Raw genomic sequence first — 18618 nt, 5'->3', positions numbered from 1 at the left:
CACACCTGGACGTTAATAATCTATATATAAATGATAATAATTCGTTAATGTGAAAGGTGTTATATTATTATTAATATTATTTAACGATCGGTTTTTTGAATAATGAATTATTACGATTACTTCACGTAATTATATATTGTTATCATATTTTATTATTGAGCGTAAAGATCCGATTACCTGTGTTAAACTGCTACGATTATCGCACATTTACGCGACGCTCCACGCATGACAGGTGCTCAATACGAAGTATCGCGCGGGGATTAACTCGCGCCCATCGGCGTATCCGAGCGTACACGCCGTTCCGCAAATTGCTCCGCGAAACACGTCTTTCGCGCCATTACAGGATTTACAGGTGAATTATAGAGGCAGGTTTCCACGGGGAGAGCGACCCGACGAGAGCCGACGATATCCGCGGACTAAACTGCCGAAAGGCGTCTTTATTGCATGAACCGGAAGCGCGAGAATCGTGATCCTGCTATAGGATTATTGCAGGACGACGTGCCACGGCTCGGTGATTGTCGTTAGACGCTGCAGGAAGTTTATAAAAACGAGCTCTCCTCCGTAGAGTCGCTCGATTGAACTCTCACTTGCTCGACTTCCACGGATCCTTTTCTTTCCGATCTTATTCTCTCGCCGGCGGAACTTCCTGCCGCATCCTCCCGCGCGAGTGAACCCTCTTGTCCGGATAAACAACACGTGTAATACACTTCCCTGATCTTATTACGCGGACACGCTTTATACCGCGCAGGAAAGGGAAAAGGCAGAGGAAGGGAGATACGGTAGCTTTAGGAATGATTAAATTAAGCTGATGTCAGGATCGGGATGACCTTTCTACCAACTGTGACTTGCGCTTTTCCATTGAATCAGTTAATTTGATAAAATGTATGAAATGAACTATGAATTATTATTATTATTTATTTTACAGGATCCTAATTAGGATTTTAGGAATCTTTGAGTATCTCTGTAATTCGTCGACTGTAATTCGTTGAGCGTACATAGAAGAAGAATGTATCGGTAGAATCGGCCAACAACGCGGTAATTCGAGTAAATCTAGATGAACATTTCGTTAGAATATATTTCGTGTGACACTTACAACGTGCGCCTTTCTTCCTGAGGACTCGGATTAAAACAATATCTTTCTCTCGATTGCCCCCTTACCCCGAGTATCTCTTTTCGCACGAATAATTTTGATGTTCCCCCCTCGTTCAAGCAGATACCACGATGGACGCCGAGGCAGCGTTGCTGGAAAACTCGCCAACCTTGTCGACGATCTCGTCGGATTCCACAGACGCGTCGTATTCGGAGCCGGGCTCGCCCTATTCCCCGGAGTCGCCGATCATTGTCACGTCCTCCTATAAAAAAAAGCGCGACGATGAGGTCACACCCAGACCAACGCCCAGACACCCACTGCCAGCCAGGAAGCCGAGCTTCCGGATACGACCGCCCTACCTCATGATCTGCATCAGCATCATCGAGGTGAGCGAACGTAAAAAGCAGTTACACAATCAGGTGAGATTACTCATTGCACCGATGTGCACGCGTAATGCGTTCCATCTTCTCTTTCCTTGCAATAATATCTTCCGACAAAAGTAACCAACAATGATTTGATAATTACAAAAAAGGACAGTTATTAACAAATCCAAAAAATAGACAATGAATCCAAAAAAAGTAGACCATCATGAACACACCCGTTTTAAATAGCATATTATTCAATATTATTACCTGAATATTGCTTTTAAAAAGTTGACTGACTAGTTTATTTTCAACGGAAAAACACGCATTTTTTTTTATTTTTCAAATTCGTTTTTGTCTGATGGAAAGATCCGGGATGTCCCAATATTTTTGAAAAATGCGAATACTGTTGTGAACCGTATAAAATACCATAAACCTTTTAAAACTTTATAAAACATTCTTTTATATATCTCACATTTTCAAAAATATTCGCTAAAATTGAAAAAAATTCGTTACTTTTGAAGGGTTGTTTCAATCCCGAAACATTGAAATATCCCTCCATATAAAAAAAAAATATAGGTCTAGTATTTTTTTATGTTTTATAATATATCCAAAACCCATCGAAATCAATGAAGGACAGTTCTGCCTGTTCCCTTGTTTCAGATCTAAGTTTAAAATAAATTTCGAATTATATATATCCTGTAACTTTCTTTTCTTCCTTAAAATCCAAATTTTGCTCTTCATTGACTTTCACTATAAAGTCATTGTTTTTAATCTCTTCACTTTTGACAACTAAATCGCTCCCATGCCTGCAGCTTTGCAGCAAATATTTCGCACTGACAGTACTGAAATCGTGGAAGAGAGAGAACGATTAAGTTAAAGAAATAGTTGGGACAGGTCGGTTCCGTCGCGATATCAAATTTCCTCGGATCTTTAATCGGCAGCTTTGCAACAGCAATTTGCTCGTCTCAACCAGTTTTAACGATTGTCTCATGCCTTTTTTTATTCCGCATTGTTTCGCGCACATTCTCTCTCTCTTTTTCCCCCTTCTCATCTGCTTCCTCTACCTCTCGCGACGTCGTTACATCCGTATTTCTATTACGCTCGAACAAGTGCTATTCTAGCGGGGATGAAACCTTCTCATCGCGGAACGCGGAATATATACCGCGAACATTCTGGCGGTCGCAAGTCGAGTGGAAAAGAATGGCTGAAAACGCCGCGTAAGCTCCGGGATTTCTCATTAACAGAACCAACGTGTCGTGGTTCTTTCTCTCTCTCTTTCTGGTGCCGTGGCAAGAACGAAAGGAAAACGCGATGGAAATCCTTCCCAATTATACGCGCGAATTCGCTGGAGAATACACCAGAACGATATTCCGAGATACCTCGGGCCGGTGAAAACTCCGAAAAAAAGCGGAAGCCCGGCAGAGAGGATGGACGGGACCGGGGGTAGCAGAGGGAGGAAAGTGAAGGCGCGCTTTTTCGCTCGATAATAATCCCGGGAACGCGGGTGCCGCGTTTTCAGTCGGAAAAGTCACGAGAATAAACAGCGACGGATACGCGCAATAAAAATGCGCAAGTTTAAAGTCGCGAAGTTGGGCCGCAATTTCTTACTCGTTTACCGCGGAACACGACGAAAGTTAATCACTTAGCCCCCGCGTTTTCTTCGGAGCGTGTACGGGCGAAACGAGATCAAAGTGAATGCCCACCGCAGATGTTTAACGGTTTCGAGCTCAATTTGCGAAATGCGATCAAAGGCGTACGAAATAGCTAAGTGTATGAAAATATTAAGTACCGGGGTGCATATTGCTCGGATATATTCGTGTAATCCATAAAACGGGGGAGTTTGCGGAGTCTCGAAGTTTATTATGCTTCGCGTCGCAAGAGTCATCTTGAAGTTTCGCTATTGCCGCCGAGGCAATCTTGATTATTTTTACCGCGCTTATCTTCGTGAGTTATTTGTTTAGTCTAGATTCAAATATAACCCTGTTAACCGTGTATATTAAATTATGTTACCCGTGAGAGACGCCGAGAGAATCTTATATTATATTGTCCGTGAGACGTTGAATCGCGTTGCGAGAGATTTATGTCCCGTTCTAATATATAATAATTTGCGATAAATATATCACGTAACGTGCGGCTCCTTGCGGTAGCGTGATAGTCACCGGTAATTCACAAGGGGTCGATTTCGCCGTGTGGAAAATAATCATTTTCGGAACTCCCCTATCCGGGAAGAGATGCACGAGGTGTCTATCTATATGACAGATATCCGGCCAAGACATAAGAGAAAATACTGATATGTTACGATGTGACATGTAAAAAAGAAAAGTTCAAAATTAATTCGGATAAATGAAATCGTGTCTTGGCAGACTAGATTTTCGCATACGTATATATATAGTCAAATATATTTAAAGCATCAAGTAATTTCCGGTTAAATGACGATGCAAAATGGTAGAGCCAAATGAAAAGCGTGCGATGAAAAGCAGCGGGAAGAGAGAGAGAGCGAGCGCGCATTAACGCGCTCTTAACCTTAATGAAACGCTCAAAAAGTAGCGTTGCGGTACTCGAAAAAGTTGATTTCACCCGGGCTCGAATATAATAATGTCCGAAGCCGGGCACTTTATCTCCGGGAAATTACCCGCGAACGAAGGAACACGCGCTAAAGTGTATAAACCCTAAAGCCGCGGAATTAAAGGCGCCACGGCCGCAGTCCGTGAATTTCAACTTTATCGCGGCGGTATTGTCTGGTGAAAACTCGTTGTTGCGAGTGGGAGATAATGCGTGATTTACGGGACAACGTGTATAAACACATGCCTGAGAATGCAGGCATATACTGCCTCGCATTAAGGATGGAGAGCATCGGCGGCGTTCGCGCGTTTAGAAAGAAACGAGCCGTGATATTTACCGCCCCGGTACGAATCGCTCCTCGAAATTCAAGGAATATCCGACGGGAAATGCGCCGGAATGTATAAAAGAGCAAGCTCGCGGGCATACGATTCCTGGCGACGCAACCTGCAAAATTAAACGTTGTACGAATAAGGGACCGAATCCTGCACGGTAAAAAAGATTTTGTTGAAACGGCCCACTGAAATTTCATCCTACTTTAATATGGGGAAAATCTGGTAAAAAGGGCACAAATATAACGTTAAATTCACACATTCACATTCTTGTCATCATTATTTGTGTACTATTTGATGTATATATGTACGTCCGATTCGACCGATAGAAGTATTTATAGTTTTGCGAGGAATTTTTTTCGGCGCTTTGCGTTTGCCACGCTTTGCTAGCGTTTCAGTTTGTCGACTTTCGCGCCAAGAAGGCTCCGAGGATAATTACGCGCGATGAAGTTACAGCGGCGAAACGTGGGTTTCATATACATGGTTCCATAACGACGCGGCGGAGAGTTAATTCGCGCTTCAAATGCATAAACTTAAAACTACAAAGTTAAATGCATTCCTAATTCGCGGAAGAACCGGCGAACTCCGCGTGTCTGTCCTTAAACGCGACGAGGGCCGAGCAACGTCGAGGGGGAACGACGGCGGAATGGAAAAGCCGAAGGGGAGAGGGTGCGCAACCACCTGGAAGTGAGAAGCGGAATGAGGTGTAGAGGGTGGATTCCACCGCCGAAACGTTCCCCCGACTGCCGGAAATAGACGTTTTGCGCCGCGAATAACGCTCTAGTACCGACACGTCGCTACGAATGTGGCCCGGACAATGCCGGACTCTCGTGCCCGGAAAAGAGGAAGAAAGGCTCGGCGGGGATGCTCTTCTTCGAAAAGGGAGGCACAAAAGAACGATGCGATACGCGAAACACGAAATATGAAAGTTTCTCCAAGAGCCGAATTAATATTTCTTCGAGTAGCGAATATTTCGCATGCACCGAACTCAACCGAAAATCGGGGTTCCGCCTTTTTAAGACGCGATGTTTAAGGCCGGTCGTTCCGTCTTCCGAAATTCTAAATTTATCTAATAAATGCAGAACGCTCCCATACGGAAGTGAATTACAAGAATACGAAAAAATTACTGATATTTTATCGCTCTTCGACAATGTTCTTCAATAGTATACCAACAATTTTTTCGCATTCCTGTGCTTTACTTCCGTGTGGGAACGTTTTTAAATATTTGTCCGTTAAATAAATTTATCCGAAGGTAGAACAACCGGCCCATAAACGTTGTTTCTTCAGTCGTCTCTTAACGAAGAACGATGGGGATGGTAGTCGGGTCGAACGTGTTTCCGCGATTTCTCGTATTCGACGTGACGCCATATGAAACAAAGTTTCCCCTCGAACGTTTAACTTGACTTTAGCTTTATCTCTCGTCTCTGCGGAAAGTATCGAGATTCAACCCCGCGTGTCCCGCCACTTTACTGCACTCGGGGTAGACAATAGCCGAAGCTCGTAAACGAAGCTCTGTGGTTTGTGTACCACCTTCCGTCTGGCGTAGCGATCATTCGGAACACATCGAATGGCGAATCCAATCTTAGCCGAACTTTTCGGCTAACCCATTGATATTTGCGTCTTTTAATACCGCGATAGCTCCAAATTGTCGAGACAGTAACAGTGGTACTCAAAAGAGGTTATTTTTTTCCTTCCTCAGCGCGCAAGCTCTTCGTTTTTATACAGATGCCACGCTGGAAAATACGATTTTGTATTTTCCCAGATTTTTCGGATGTTTCAATTAAATATTTTTATTTGTGTAACATATATACAATTTTTTTATTTTTATTACGTACACCAAGAAAAAGATTCCCTTCGATTTAATCAAATTTCTTCAATCGAAACAAATCTGTCTTTTACAGAATAGAGCAGACAAACGAATGTTTGGTTCAACAAACAGGATTTGCTTTCTCAAGCAATAAATATCTTTACGTCAAATAACATATTTCTTTTGTATTTTCGCCCAAATATTACGATAGTTGCGACAGGCAATTATTTGAAAGGACACACTGAAGGAGAACATTATGTTAGAAAAATATTCAAGAACTTCTATTTGGTTTCAGTGGAAAAATATTTGATATATGAGGAGATAAATTCCTTTTTATTGAAAACGAAATATTATTTCCTCTAAATAATACAGTTTTTCTTTCCTATCAAACAACATTTTCATTCCAACAAAATGATGCTTGATATTCAATTATTTTTCGTTTATATTAAACAAGTCCAAATCAAACAAATATGTACTAAATTCAAGAAAATCTCTTCTGTATAGAGATACATTATATCGATTGATTTTTGATCCTGTTCGCACATTTCTTTGCAAATTATCCGCTACAAGAGCGATATCGTATCTCTCGATGTCGGGTGAACTTGTTCGCCTTGTCGCAACTGTTACAACATGACGAGAGAGAGGGGGAGGGAGGGAGGGAGGATACTAGCCAAATTTCTTCCCGCAATATTTCGGCATGCCGCGAATATCGATATTGCACCCGCGCTATCGCGAACATCACCACGATATTACGTTCTTTCCTCGCGCCTTAGGAAAATGAAATTCCTGTGTTGTGCAGGATGCGCGCGAGGGTCTCCATAATTACGAACTCCGACCGTAGTTCCGAGTTCGTCGTGCGCGCGCGCGCGCACACACACCAATTATGGACGACTGCAAATATTTGCTTAGAATTCAGAATTAGAACACCGCATGGGACGAAATCACTGACTGTGATCGCGCGTCAGGGCTGACACATGGCGCGCCTGACAATAAACATCTGCATATTGTTTCACCCTCGCTCGAATAATCCTCCTTCGTTATCACTCGTGAAGTCGAGCCGAACGAACCTTCAGGCAATCGAGGGGAACAGGGTGGCGCGGGTGACAGCTCATCGAGCAAAATGAACGGTCAAAATTTCCTCGCGTCGTTTCCTCGCGTTGACAAAAATTGAATTTTATAGGCGGTACGTGAATGAAATACTTCGTCGCGTTTTTTCGTCCCTAAAAAAAAAAAGAAAAAGAGATCAAGCGAATGCTGAAACAAATTGTCACGCGAACGGCACGTGTCAATGTGAAGATAGTATTATTATTTGAATTATTAAATAATTAAAATTATTAGTTGAATTAACGTTATTATTGCAATTAAACTGAAAGTATTGTTATTGAATTGTTATTAAATTATAAATATTCTTATTGAATTTAATTATCATTATTATTTGAATAATTAAACAATTAAAAATTTGTGTGTATTATTGCAACGATTACATTGTTGGAATAATGGCTACGATTTATCATGGTGTGTGTTATTCAGACAATTCAAATTGTGCGAATTATTATTATTATTCCCTAAATTCATACACTTGCGCATCATCGTCGATCACGATGAGGAAATAAATCGCGCCGCGTGATTGACAACATCGCGTCGATGCGTCGTTGAACTTGGCCGCGCGATCGGGCGATAAAGTGGTCAGTCTTCCGCTGTCGCGGACACGTTGTCGAATTAAAATATCATCGCGTGATGAGAGAGCGCCGGTGGGAACGTGATGAGGACAATCGGCCGCGATGGGCAAACGAGCGTCGAGTTTTAAGCGCCCATCGGACGCACGCTACCTGTCCAAGGCGGCCGGCATGAAAGCGCATTAAGCACGAACGATGCCGAAACCTAGACGGGATCATAAAAACCAGGACGTCGGGATGGATAGCCAGGGGAGGTATCAGAAAGAGCGGCGCACCTGCTGACACGTGTGATTTACCGGCGAGAGTGTCTGGACGCATGCGCCTCGTTCCGAAGTGCGGGAGAAAAACGAACGAGGAGGAAAGAAAAGAGAAATGAAAAAAATAGGGAGCGACAATCGTTAGGATATTATTTTTTAGACCATCGCGCGCGCACCACGCGCACATTCGGCCGTGCTTTATTACGGTTACGATAAATTCTGAGTGTAATCGAATGAGCAAGTTATTAAACTCGCTGATAAATAACACGCGTCGATTCTATGTCTGTAACATAAATATTTCGCGCAGGCACCTCGGCACAGATTAATATTGAATGAAATCCCCGATATCGCACGAATATGCTGCTTTTACAGGCCCGTATGGATCTTCGTAAATCATAAAGCAATTAATAATGCCTTTGATATGGCTCGAATGCAAAGCGTTGCATCATGTTATTCGTTAGTTGCTTAGCACACGATTTATCGTTAGTTGCTTAGCGCACGGTTTATTGTGGATTACGACACGTTAGTACGCGCGACCGTTCATTTCACACTCTTAGCAAGATCTGCGAAGTCGCAATATGAAGTGCGCTTTAATTTATAAAGCAAAAAGAAATATTCACTGAACGAAATCAATTTCGCGCGTTAAATTTGAGAAATGTCTCTTCAATGAGGCACTTTTCGCGTAGAAATTTTCTCAGACTTTTCCCGTATACAGCATAGATTTCGATTGCCTGTAGAATAAAATTCCCAATACATTGCGTGATATTGTCAATTCTAACGCGTTCAAGTACAAACTTTATGACTATTTACTGGAGCTTTCTTCTTAAACAGGCGGGTTATTCTCGTTTATTTGTCATCTTATGTTTTTCCTATTCTTTATATTTTTTAGATTGTATTTTGTATTGTACATTTTCTTATCTATTTCCCTGTTATTTTTAATTTTGTATTTTCTTATTTTATATCTAAAATTGCGTTTGAGGGGAAGTTTTCCCAAAACGCCCAATAAATTCATCTCTCTCTCCTCTCTTTCTTTCTTCTTTTTTCAAGGTAGTTTCCGTTCTCTCAGAATGAAGAATTAGCCACAGACGCTCGATCCAAAAATATATTATATTCTTGGAAATGAGTGAGGAGCGCCACGTGGTCCATTACGTGATTACCTTAGGTGTCGTGTCACTCTGCGCTGCGTCCTAGAAAACGAGGTGCGTGTTCTCTCTGCACATCCGCACCGCTTTCGGCCATAAAGACGCGACGGAACACGTCGCAACGAATAACCAGAAGGCCACTTTGCTTCCTGGAGAGAGCTAAGTTACAGAAATAGCTGGCACCTCCGTGGAGAGAGAGAGAGAATCTAGGATGGTGCTTAATTCATGTACTCTTTATTTAGCTTTCGCGATAGCCGCGGATTTCCAGTGCGTTGCGCCGTCGCTCGAATTCACCGCGACGATAGTCGTATACGTTTTCTTTCCCACCGGGGCACCATTCTGCGTCTGTAACAATGAATACGTACGCAACATTAAAGAGTCAGTGCGGTGACGTTAACCCTTTATGACCCTTCATGACCCAAGGAATTTTTTCTTTATGAATTTCTGTTATTTTCCTTTCTAAAACTACCTTAAAATATACTTTTTTACGTAGCTCCCAGAAACCCACCATCACGATGGTGGAACGGTTGGGCCTTAATGGCACGTGAACGGAAAATGTAAGGGAGATAGTAATCACTCTGATATAACGCGAGCAGTAATTATTATTAAATCATTACACAATGTATACACGAGCATAACAAAGTATAAATGTTATCAGGGCGGGAGATTCGACGTGCGAGCGAACAATTTATTACGACGCGCGTCGGGGGGGACAGCGTCCGATCGCAATTAATTTCATCTCCAGCCAGCGTCTGACGTGTCTCTCCCACGGCGGCGTGTAATTATTTCCCGTGCTTGAATATGTTTCGCCGCCTTTCCGCATATCCCGCGCGCATTAAACGTGCTGCCTTCACTCGTAACAGATAACCGTCCACTGCCTGGGAGACGAGGCGACGTTACGGAGATGGCTGGTCTACGATCCCCGTCAGAGGGTGCAGGGCTGGAGGTTCGCCTCCTACATGCTGCTGCACTCGAACGCACTTCACCTCGCACTCAACGTGGTCATTCAGCTGGTCCTGGCCACTCCACTTGAGGTGAGCCAATCAAGTAAATTGCGGGGACGTCGTTCAGCTGGCGTGTCGAGACACCGCGTTTAAGGGAACGAGCCTCTCCTCCAGATGGGGCGAGGCTTTTACACCGGATAACATTCGCATACCGGCGAATTAAATCGTTCCGGTCGTATCATAACGCGAAACACTGGCCGACGCTCTGATACGAATATCTCATGTCGGCTTTACTTCTTGGAGAAACGTAGATTATTACGTGACGTCTGGAGAACTGTTTATAGACGCACATTATCCTAATTGCGATAGATTCCATTGATTGTCAACACATCGGTGAGTACCGACGAAGAAAATTATGCCGATGGATTGATCATACGTAAACACGTTTTTCTTCTTTCACGCGCCTCAATTGACGCACAAAATGTGAGCGAAATTCAAACGAAATTTGAATGAATTTAAATTTAATCGTAAGAAAATAGTTGGACGGACCAGCTGCCTTGAACCGACGGAAATCGCGGAGCAAGACGCGGCTCGCTCTTCGTCGCGTAATTAGGCCGGGATTTTCGCCGCGGTGTTCCGACGATAAGCAATTAGCACGAGAGATCGATACGAGCGGGCGCAAATCGTGCGAGGCGGGCGGCGGGCCCGGTGGTAAAGAGCTCGTGATTGTAGGTGGAACAAGGGCGAATAGGAGTTGCGACCATCTACCTGGGCGGCGGGGTGTGCGGCGCTCTGGGCGCCTCGCTTCTGCAGCCGAGCCTCTACCTGGTCGGCGCCTCGGCAGGTGTTTACGCGCTGCTCACGAGCCACCTCGCTCATCTCTATCTGGTAAGCGACGGAACGGCGTAAGGGCGAAAACTCGGCTCGCACAAACCGTGCTCCCTGAAAGTTCGCGCGCCAAGGGAAGAGCTTCGCCGGGAAAACGCACGGCGAGATACCCCCGCGAATCCTATTGAGCGGCAGCGAGTGAACGGACATTCCCATTGAGAGAATGTGTGCGCGTGTTCGTGCGCGAAAGCCCCCGGAGATTCGGCTTTAATCACTCGGTCACGCTGCGCCTACGATCGAAGTTTTCGTTCCGGAATACCCATCGGCCGGTCGCGTCTCAATCCTCTTCGGCCCCGTGATTACTACTCCGTTTTCGCGAAATCGATCAACTCTCTCACTGAGCGCTGAATTAACGAATTATCGGGTTAACGGATAATCGGGCGGATATACACGCAGAAAATGATTGTTGAACAATATTTGTAATAGTGTAATTTTGTGGAATTGTATTACTAAATATAAATGTTAAATGGTTCTGAATTGAAGAAAATATTTATTAGAATTATAAAGTGCCTCACGGGGACAAGCTTTGTGAAGACGTAGAACGGATTAAGGTGAACAATGAGATCCTCTACCATCTCGCAAACACGCAGAATTGTGAATTATTAATGATTGCAATGGCGTACGGAATTCTTTAATTAATAACTCAAAAATTTGCGTGTCATTTGCAAAATGCTACAGGACTTCTTTCTTCGGAGCGGCTTAATCTACAATGACAGCTGTTCCATCTAATGGTATATTGAACTTTGAACCTCGAACTTTGAACTTGTCGCTAAGTATAGCAGCTGTCACATACTTGTAGATTAAGCCGCTCCAAATAAAAAGTCCTCTGCCATTTTTGTAATACTTTTGTTTCCACTGAAAAAACCTAGTATTTTTTTTTTCCGTCCAGTGAAAATTTTTTTAGAAATAAATTCTGTTCTCAACATTATGAATTTAATACTTGTTGCAATTATTTCAACGTGTACAAGTAAATGTCCATTTACACCAAGGAGATATCATATTGTATGGTGAATTATATTTCTACTTCCAGTAAATACTTGCCAAGGAATATTGGAGTAACTATTTTACTTAGAGATCATATAAATATTACTTGTACGGTAGCATGTTTTTCCGCGTGTGAGAACGGCAGAAACACAGGATATTCATTGTGTTCGCGACGTAGATGACAGAGCTACGACGTAAAGCAATTGTAATCATGTCGTACTCATTGTTCCCCAAAATGTCCCATACTGCCTTGAAAATACGCTACTACGGCACTTTCTTTCGTTTGACGAATATTCACATCTTCGGAAAGAATTTTCTGCGTGTAATTTTTTCCGTCGTAGCCCCCTCGACGGAGGTGGTTGCATTTCTCCCGGTCTAACTCGTTCGGTTGCAGTGCCACGGCGAGCTGCGCTACGCCGGCTGGCGTCTCGGCGCCGTGCTGCTGTTGGCCGGTGCGGACGTCGCGTCGTTGCCGATCCCGGCGCTGCTCGGATGCGGCCGGGTCGGATGGGCGGCCCACGTGGCGGGCGCGCTGGCGGGTCCGCTTCTGGGTCTGGCGGTGTTCCCGAAGCAGAGCAAGAAGGACGCCCGGGGCCGCAGGTTCGTGCGATTCGTGCGGCTGCTGTCGGCCGTGAGCGTGATGCTGCTGCTCGTCGGCGCCGTCCTCGGCAATGTCTACCTGATCGCCCTGCCGCAGCTCAGGAAGCCGTCCTGACAGAGGATCGAGCTGCTGGTCAAGCTCTGCAAACGCTCCTTCCTGATCGTAAAGATCCGGGAGGCCGCCGAGAGTGTGTTCGAGTAGGTTCGCGCGGACGCCGTGCGGCCGATCGACGCGGTACCCGCGCGATCCTGATGAGCGTCCCACGTCTCACCGCCACTGAAGATCCCCCGGGTTTTTCGTGGAGGCCTCCCTCGAGTTTCACGCGTCTCTCTTGTCTTGACCGAGACGGTACATCGAGGGGCTACGCGAGAGACCGAGGGAGGGACGTTTGACGACGAACATCACGCTCACACGCGGAGCGCCGGAAGACACCAAAGATATATATATATTACCGGCGAGTTTCGTCGAATTTGTTCATGCTACTCTCGCTGCCACTTAGAATGTCTAGAATCTCGTGGACTCGGCCGACACTCGGCCGCCTGAATGCGCGCGCGAACACCGCGAATGCCGTGTGACTCTTCACGCGCCGGCTACACTTTGATAAATTTCATATTGCAGACATTTCAGTAATACGCATACACGCATACGTCGCGACTTTTCTACGAACAGGTGAAACGTTTCGAAGGAGCCACTGATCGACGACCATCACCTTTCCGTTCGGGGACTGTGCATGAGTATGAAAATGTTTAACGATACAGTTCGTAATGATACTTCTCGTTGTATCGATCTTGATCTATATATTGTCGAAGCAGAAGGACTATGAAAGTGAAATGTGTGTATAATAAAGTTAAGAGAAATCACTCTACGATATATATATATATATAATATATATAAGAAGCCGAAGCGCACGCGCGCAGACGCGCGAATTATTAGTTCGCCCGGCGAACGGACGATTATTATTGTGCGGGATGTGGAGAGTAATTTATTTAAATAACTTAAATAAACGTAAGCGCGCAGGAGGAAGACGAGATTATTATTATTATGGCTCGCGAGTTGCGCGAGATTTACGAGCACGTTTTGAAGCCAATAACGTCGCTGCTGCCAGGACGTCGAGGGCAATGAGAGAGGGGCACTTTCATCCTTTCCATTATTCGTATTAACAGTCTAGCGTGTACGAGGTATGTAAGGAGAATGTATAAAATAAAGCGATCGCGCTATATTAACGTAAACGTGTTATGATAACGAGAATTTTAATAAGAGGCAAGATAAGTATATATCGATCGTTAAAGTAGGCCGAAGTTTAACGACACGGGCGTAACACACACACACACACACACAAGCGGGCGCGAGCCGTGCGCGCTCGCGATTTCGAGCGAAGCCACCGTAGAAGGAGTAATTTCTCTGTCGTAGAAGTAACATCGTAAGATTATAGCCACGAGTGTCATCTTTCGACGTTATCCGTTAATGTAGAACCAAGGAGGGGGGGGATGTTGCCGGAGTTAAAACCCGGGACGAATTCCTTCGCGTTAAATCAACGGAGATTCCTGCCATGTGTCCCGATAAGTGTGCGAGAGAACGGATCTTTTATAGCGTAACGCGAGGTAACGCAAAGATAATCGCGTTTCTATTTACGAGGCTGTAAAACTTGCAAGAATATTTATAGCGTAGCGCGTAATGTCCTCTTAATCACGATGCTAACTATGTAACGGTCGTTATGAGAGCAAAAGAGAGTGAGAGAGAGAGGGGGGGTTGGTTGGGTGAGTTCGTATGCGTTCCTTCGAAAACGTTCGTCACGTCGGAGAGATGAATTTTTGACCCGTGTGTTGTCTCTCCTCGCTTCGATTGAACGCGATCTCTCATTACGACTCGGTGAAACCCGCTTCTCAGGATTGTCCCTCATAAGCGATCGTGCGAAGGTAATTCGAGAGTTGCGCGATGGCTGCGTTGCGACGGCTCGTCCTTCGCCAAAATCGATCGACCACTTACCGATAATAACTTCCGCCGTGCGAGACACCTGATTTTCGAATCTCTAATCGCTTCGCATCAATGATGATTGGTCCGTCGTGAGGCGCGCCGCTTTGCGCGAGAGCGCGCAGCTCCCGTGTCGGTGGGATCTGGTCGGTGCCGAAGTGTGAGTTACAATTGTGTGCGCATAATACACGCCCCCACACACACACACACACATATAAGCACGTACTTAGCGAATGTAGAAGGAAAAGTCGTGGAAAAGAAGAAAAAAAAAAGTGAAACGAAGAATAATGTGTTCTCCCCGGGCAATTAGTCGTGTACTCATACCTACTTGTTTATCAATGTTACATGAGGCGAACTGGCTGTGATTATGTTAGTGTTGTCGTCGACACGATTACATTATGGAACCTTGTAAATAAATGAATTATTAAATATAAATATCGTCACCGCACGCAACAGACTCACACAGACGCATGCGTACGTACATCACGAAACACGAACACACACACATATACACGCTCATGTACACGCCCGTAAACACATACTGTGATTTCGCCGCGAAATAATAATGAGGCCCCGTTACCTCCATTGTATATCGAAACAATCGATTGCCTGCAATAAAGTCAAACGAATCGTATGAAGTTTCCAAACTGATACAATCTCGAACCGCCGATCTCCTTTCCCCCCCGCTACCTCCTCCCCCTCCCAACCCTCCGCTGCGTGCATTACCGATTGCCACCCATTCAATATCCGCTGTTATTATTCCGCATTATATCGAGCGTACGGCTCTCGCGCATTTTAAAGATTAGAGTTAATTACATTTCCAATTATTACGAGCGCGTCGCTCTCGATCAAACGCGCCGCGCTTTTATCATTTTCCCGAACAATTTCCCGAGCGGAGGAAAATTAATTAAATATTTTAGTAACGCCATCGGGCGCGCGCGCTTGGATCTTCTCCGATTTTTTTTTCCTCCGCGGCGGAATAATATTAGCGGAACGCGTTTCCGATAGCATTTCGGGAGGAGGTGTCGCGTCCATCAGCGAGAACTAAGGAGGGAGAAACCACGAACATTTGCTCCCCACGTGCGGTGCAAATTTCGTTAGGAATACGGGAATTGGGGGGGCTCAGGGCGGAGACCCGCTGCATTTTACGTGAGAGAAAGAGAGGGCGAGAAGAGGGGACGTCAAAGGAGAGAGGAAAGTAAGGATGGAATAATATAAGAGTTTACTTTGCCACCAACGTGGTGTGCATACAGGGTGAGACAATAAATAAAGGTTACCACCTTGAGGATCTGCGAAAAAATGTAAGGTTCTTTCTGACGGTCCACGGTGAACATGAAGAAAAGTTCACATTTATAGAAGATCTCTGAAGAGGTTCGACGAGCTTTGCTGCAATCTTTCCGTTGGATACATTTCCCTCTGCCCCTATTTCGAGATATTTGAAGTAGCGATAGTTATTGCCGTACCCTGTACGAGCTTCTCTGCGGAGCACTCGAAGCGTCGGCTTTCCGACCAACCGATTCGAATGCTCGCGTAAAAAAGTAAGAAAGAGAGGAGAAGAGACCGATATATCATCGGCAGACACATGACCGCGATCTTCTCCTCCCTCGGCAGAGAAGCGAGATTTTTATTTGCCGGAATTTAATAAAATCCTCACGACGCACAGCGAAAGCTCTATTTATTGTCGATGCAGTCACAACCGCGCCTTTGTTCGGCGAATACATAAAGAATACTGAGAGTAGTCGCACGCGAATGCTCGCAGGGCGCAGATGGCTCCGGTAGAGCGTAATAAAAGAAAGAACTCGGTAAAAAGGACTCTGACAATGCAACGCCTTATACATACGAGAAAGCATCGCGGCGCGCGGTAATTACGGCGGAAGATTTACGGAATTCGGCTCGCGTCGGCGCAAACATAATTCTATATTCGCTATCTCTAATTCGTTCCTCCTCTCGATATCGTGACAACGAAAAGCAGCAACGCTGGGAAGTAATGAGATTAATATTTATTCGATCGACGCGTCGTGCGTGTACGACCGTCGAAATTATTTCAGCATCATCGCCAACAACAATGGTTGTTGACTGATTACGTTGGATTCCGCGTGTGGCTGTGCGTTCTGTTTGTTTTTCTCTGTGTGTATGTGTGTGTTGTAATATGGCGATAATTGCGATACGAAGCATATCTTCGCAAATTCTCCAATTTCAATCGGTGATGCTAATGAGATCGTTATTGTAACTTACGAACTAACGTACAAACATTGTTCATCCACGCGGGGAAACATTTACGGCGGAATTGGCCGAATTTTCAACGGTGCGGCCGACTCGAAACTTCGGCCCTACATTAAATCCATTTAGTTCTACATTAAGTCTTCAGGAGGAGACGGAAATAACTTCCCATTTGTAGCATCAAAGGAGCATTAATAGTGCTTCTTTGATGCTGCAAAAAGAAATGTAGACCTCCCGGGGAGGGAATTTTAAATTCTACAATAAATCTTCCCGATTGGAGATAACTGAAATGACTTCTCATAGAAGACCTTCGAAGACTCAATGCGGAACTAAAATTTCGACACGGGCACATGCTCCGTGAGAGCTGAAACAACTTCTCCGAAACAGCAACTGAATTAGATAGAATCGATCTTTGCCTTATGGAAAATCACTCGAAACGCCCCGTGCGTGTTATTCCTTTTTCCCCGGCCGGGACCTGAATTTCTGACGAACTCTCGCGAGTCACGAGAGGTGTTGCGCGCACAAATCTCGATCGGCCGTGTAAAAAAGGCGCGCCAATTCAACGGGATAATTCGGATCTCGCGGGCGCATCTCCGTCGAATGATTATTCCCCCTCATCCTTGCTGCCGTGGCACTCGGTATCTTTAGCATTCGGCTCGGGGAGATAAATTACCAAGATAAATCAAAACGGCGGTTTCTCCCCCCCTCTCGCTATATAGACGGATAATTCCCATTAAAGAGGAAAGGCGGTCAGGACGGGGCGAATACCGCGCTAACTTCCGCCTTCATCCACTTATCCTTCGAGGCACGGAAGGACTATTTCTCACAATTACATCCTGATCGATCCCGCCAGGACGTGGATTCTCCTAAGGCTCGCGTTTATGACCACCGCGCGACGTCCCGGGAATAATGCCGCCGCCGATACAGACAGAAAACGACGAGCACGAGAGAAATTAGAAAGAGGAATCTGGGAATTCCGGCGGATAAGGGGGTTCCGGGGAGGGATGAGAGGAGGGTGGAGGTGAGGTTCGGTCGCCGCGAACTGTAAGCCGGATTACGGGCGATACGTCCGATCGGAGGAAAGGGAATATCCGCGAGCATCAGGTAGGACGCTTCGAGGAGACGCTCTCCTTTCTTCCCTGCCGTTTCGCGTGCCATTTTTTTCTCTCACCGGCGATCGGAACTTTCGCCCTTATAATTCCCGGCCGAAACACTCGTCTCTCTCCGAGAAGTCGCGGATATGAACTCGTCGCTCTCTTCGAACTTCGCGGGAGGGTGGGTGGAAAATATATATTCGAGGAGAAACGATTGAGGGTCGCCGAGGCTCAAATTTCATTAGTTTCTACATAAAGTGACACCGGGGCGGACGGTGGGACCCGTAGATATTACATCCAGTTGGAGTAATCTGACCGCGAACGTCGGTGTCTCGTTATCGAGGGTCATCGAGAGAGACCATCGGTTCTCCGCCTGGATAATTACGCGGCCCCGAGTTGGCCCGGAGTTCCGGCCGAAGATTCATCGCGCTGCCGTCTCGACGGAAGGTGCAACAGCAAGCAAGCAGGTCGTCTCGATAGTTTCGGAGATTCATAGTTTCAGACAGAATGTCTAAACTGTGACGGCAGCCAACTATTTCTGCTGTACCGTCTCGTCTGTCCGGAGTGTTCGGTCAGTCGTCGGGAGAAAACGAGAAACGCAAGATCCCCGTGAAAAGCGATTTTCCCAACAGGGGATACTTCACGCTCGTGGGAGAAACGTGAAATGACGGTTGCAGGAGGGCTCCAT

The 18618-nt window shown here is 45.4% G+C and overlaps 1 protein-coding gene across 2 annotated transcripts in view; it reads left to right on the top strand.

The window, feature by feature from the left end:
- The window catches only part of LOC106746360, a 196153-nt gene extending 181259 nt beyond the window's left edge, over positions 1–14894 (top strand). For both annotated transcript variants that reach the window (XM_014622905.1, XM_014622904.1), the window contains 4 exons: positions 1214–1476; positions 10092–10262; positions 10905–11060; positions 12439–14894. In XM_014622905.1, the coding sequence (XP_014478391.1) occupies positions 1214–1476; positions 10092–10262; positions 10905–11060; positions 12439–12759 (911 nt within the window). In that variant the 3' untranslated portion in view covers positions 12760–14894. The remainder of the gene's footprint in view (positions 1–1213; positions 1477–10091; positions 10263–10904; positions 11061–12438) is intronic.
- Positions 14895–18618: the final 3724 nt, after the last annotated feature.

Source organism: Dinoponera quadriceps, unplaced genomic scaffold, assembly GCF_001313825.1.
Source record: "Dinoponera quadriceps isolate SergipeBrazil2010 unplaced genomic scaffold, ASM131382v1 scaffold566, whole genome shotgun sequence".
Taxonomy (NCBI): domain Eukaryota; kingdom Metazoa; phylum Arthropoda; class Insecta; order Hymenoptera; family Formicidae; genus Dinoponera; species Dinoponera quadriceps.
Note: the sequence above shows the minus strand (reverse complement) of the source record. Positions and strands in the feature narration are given on the sequence as shown.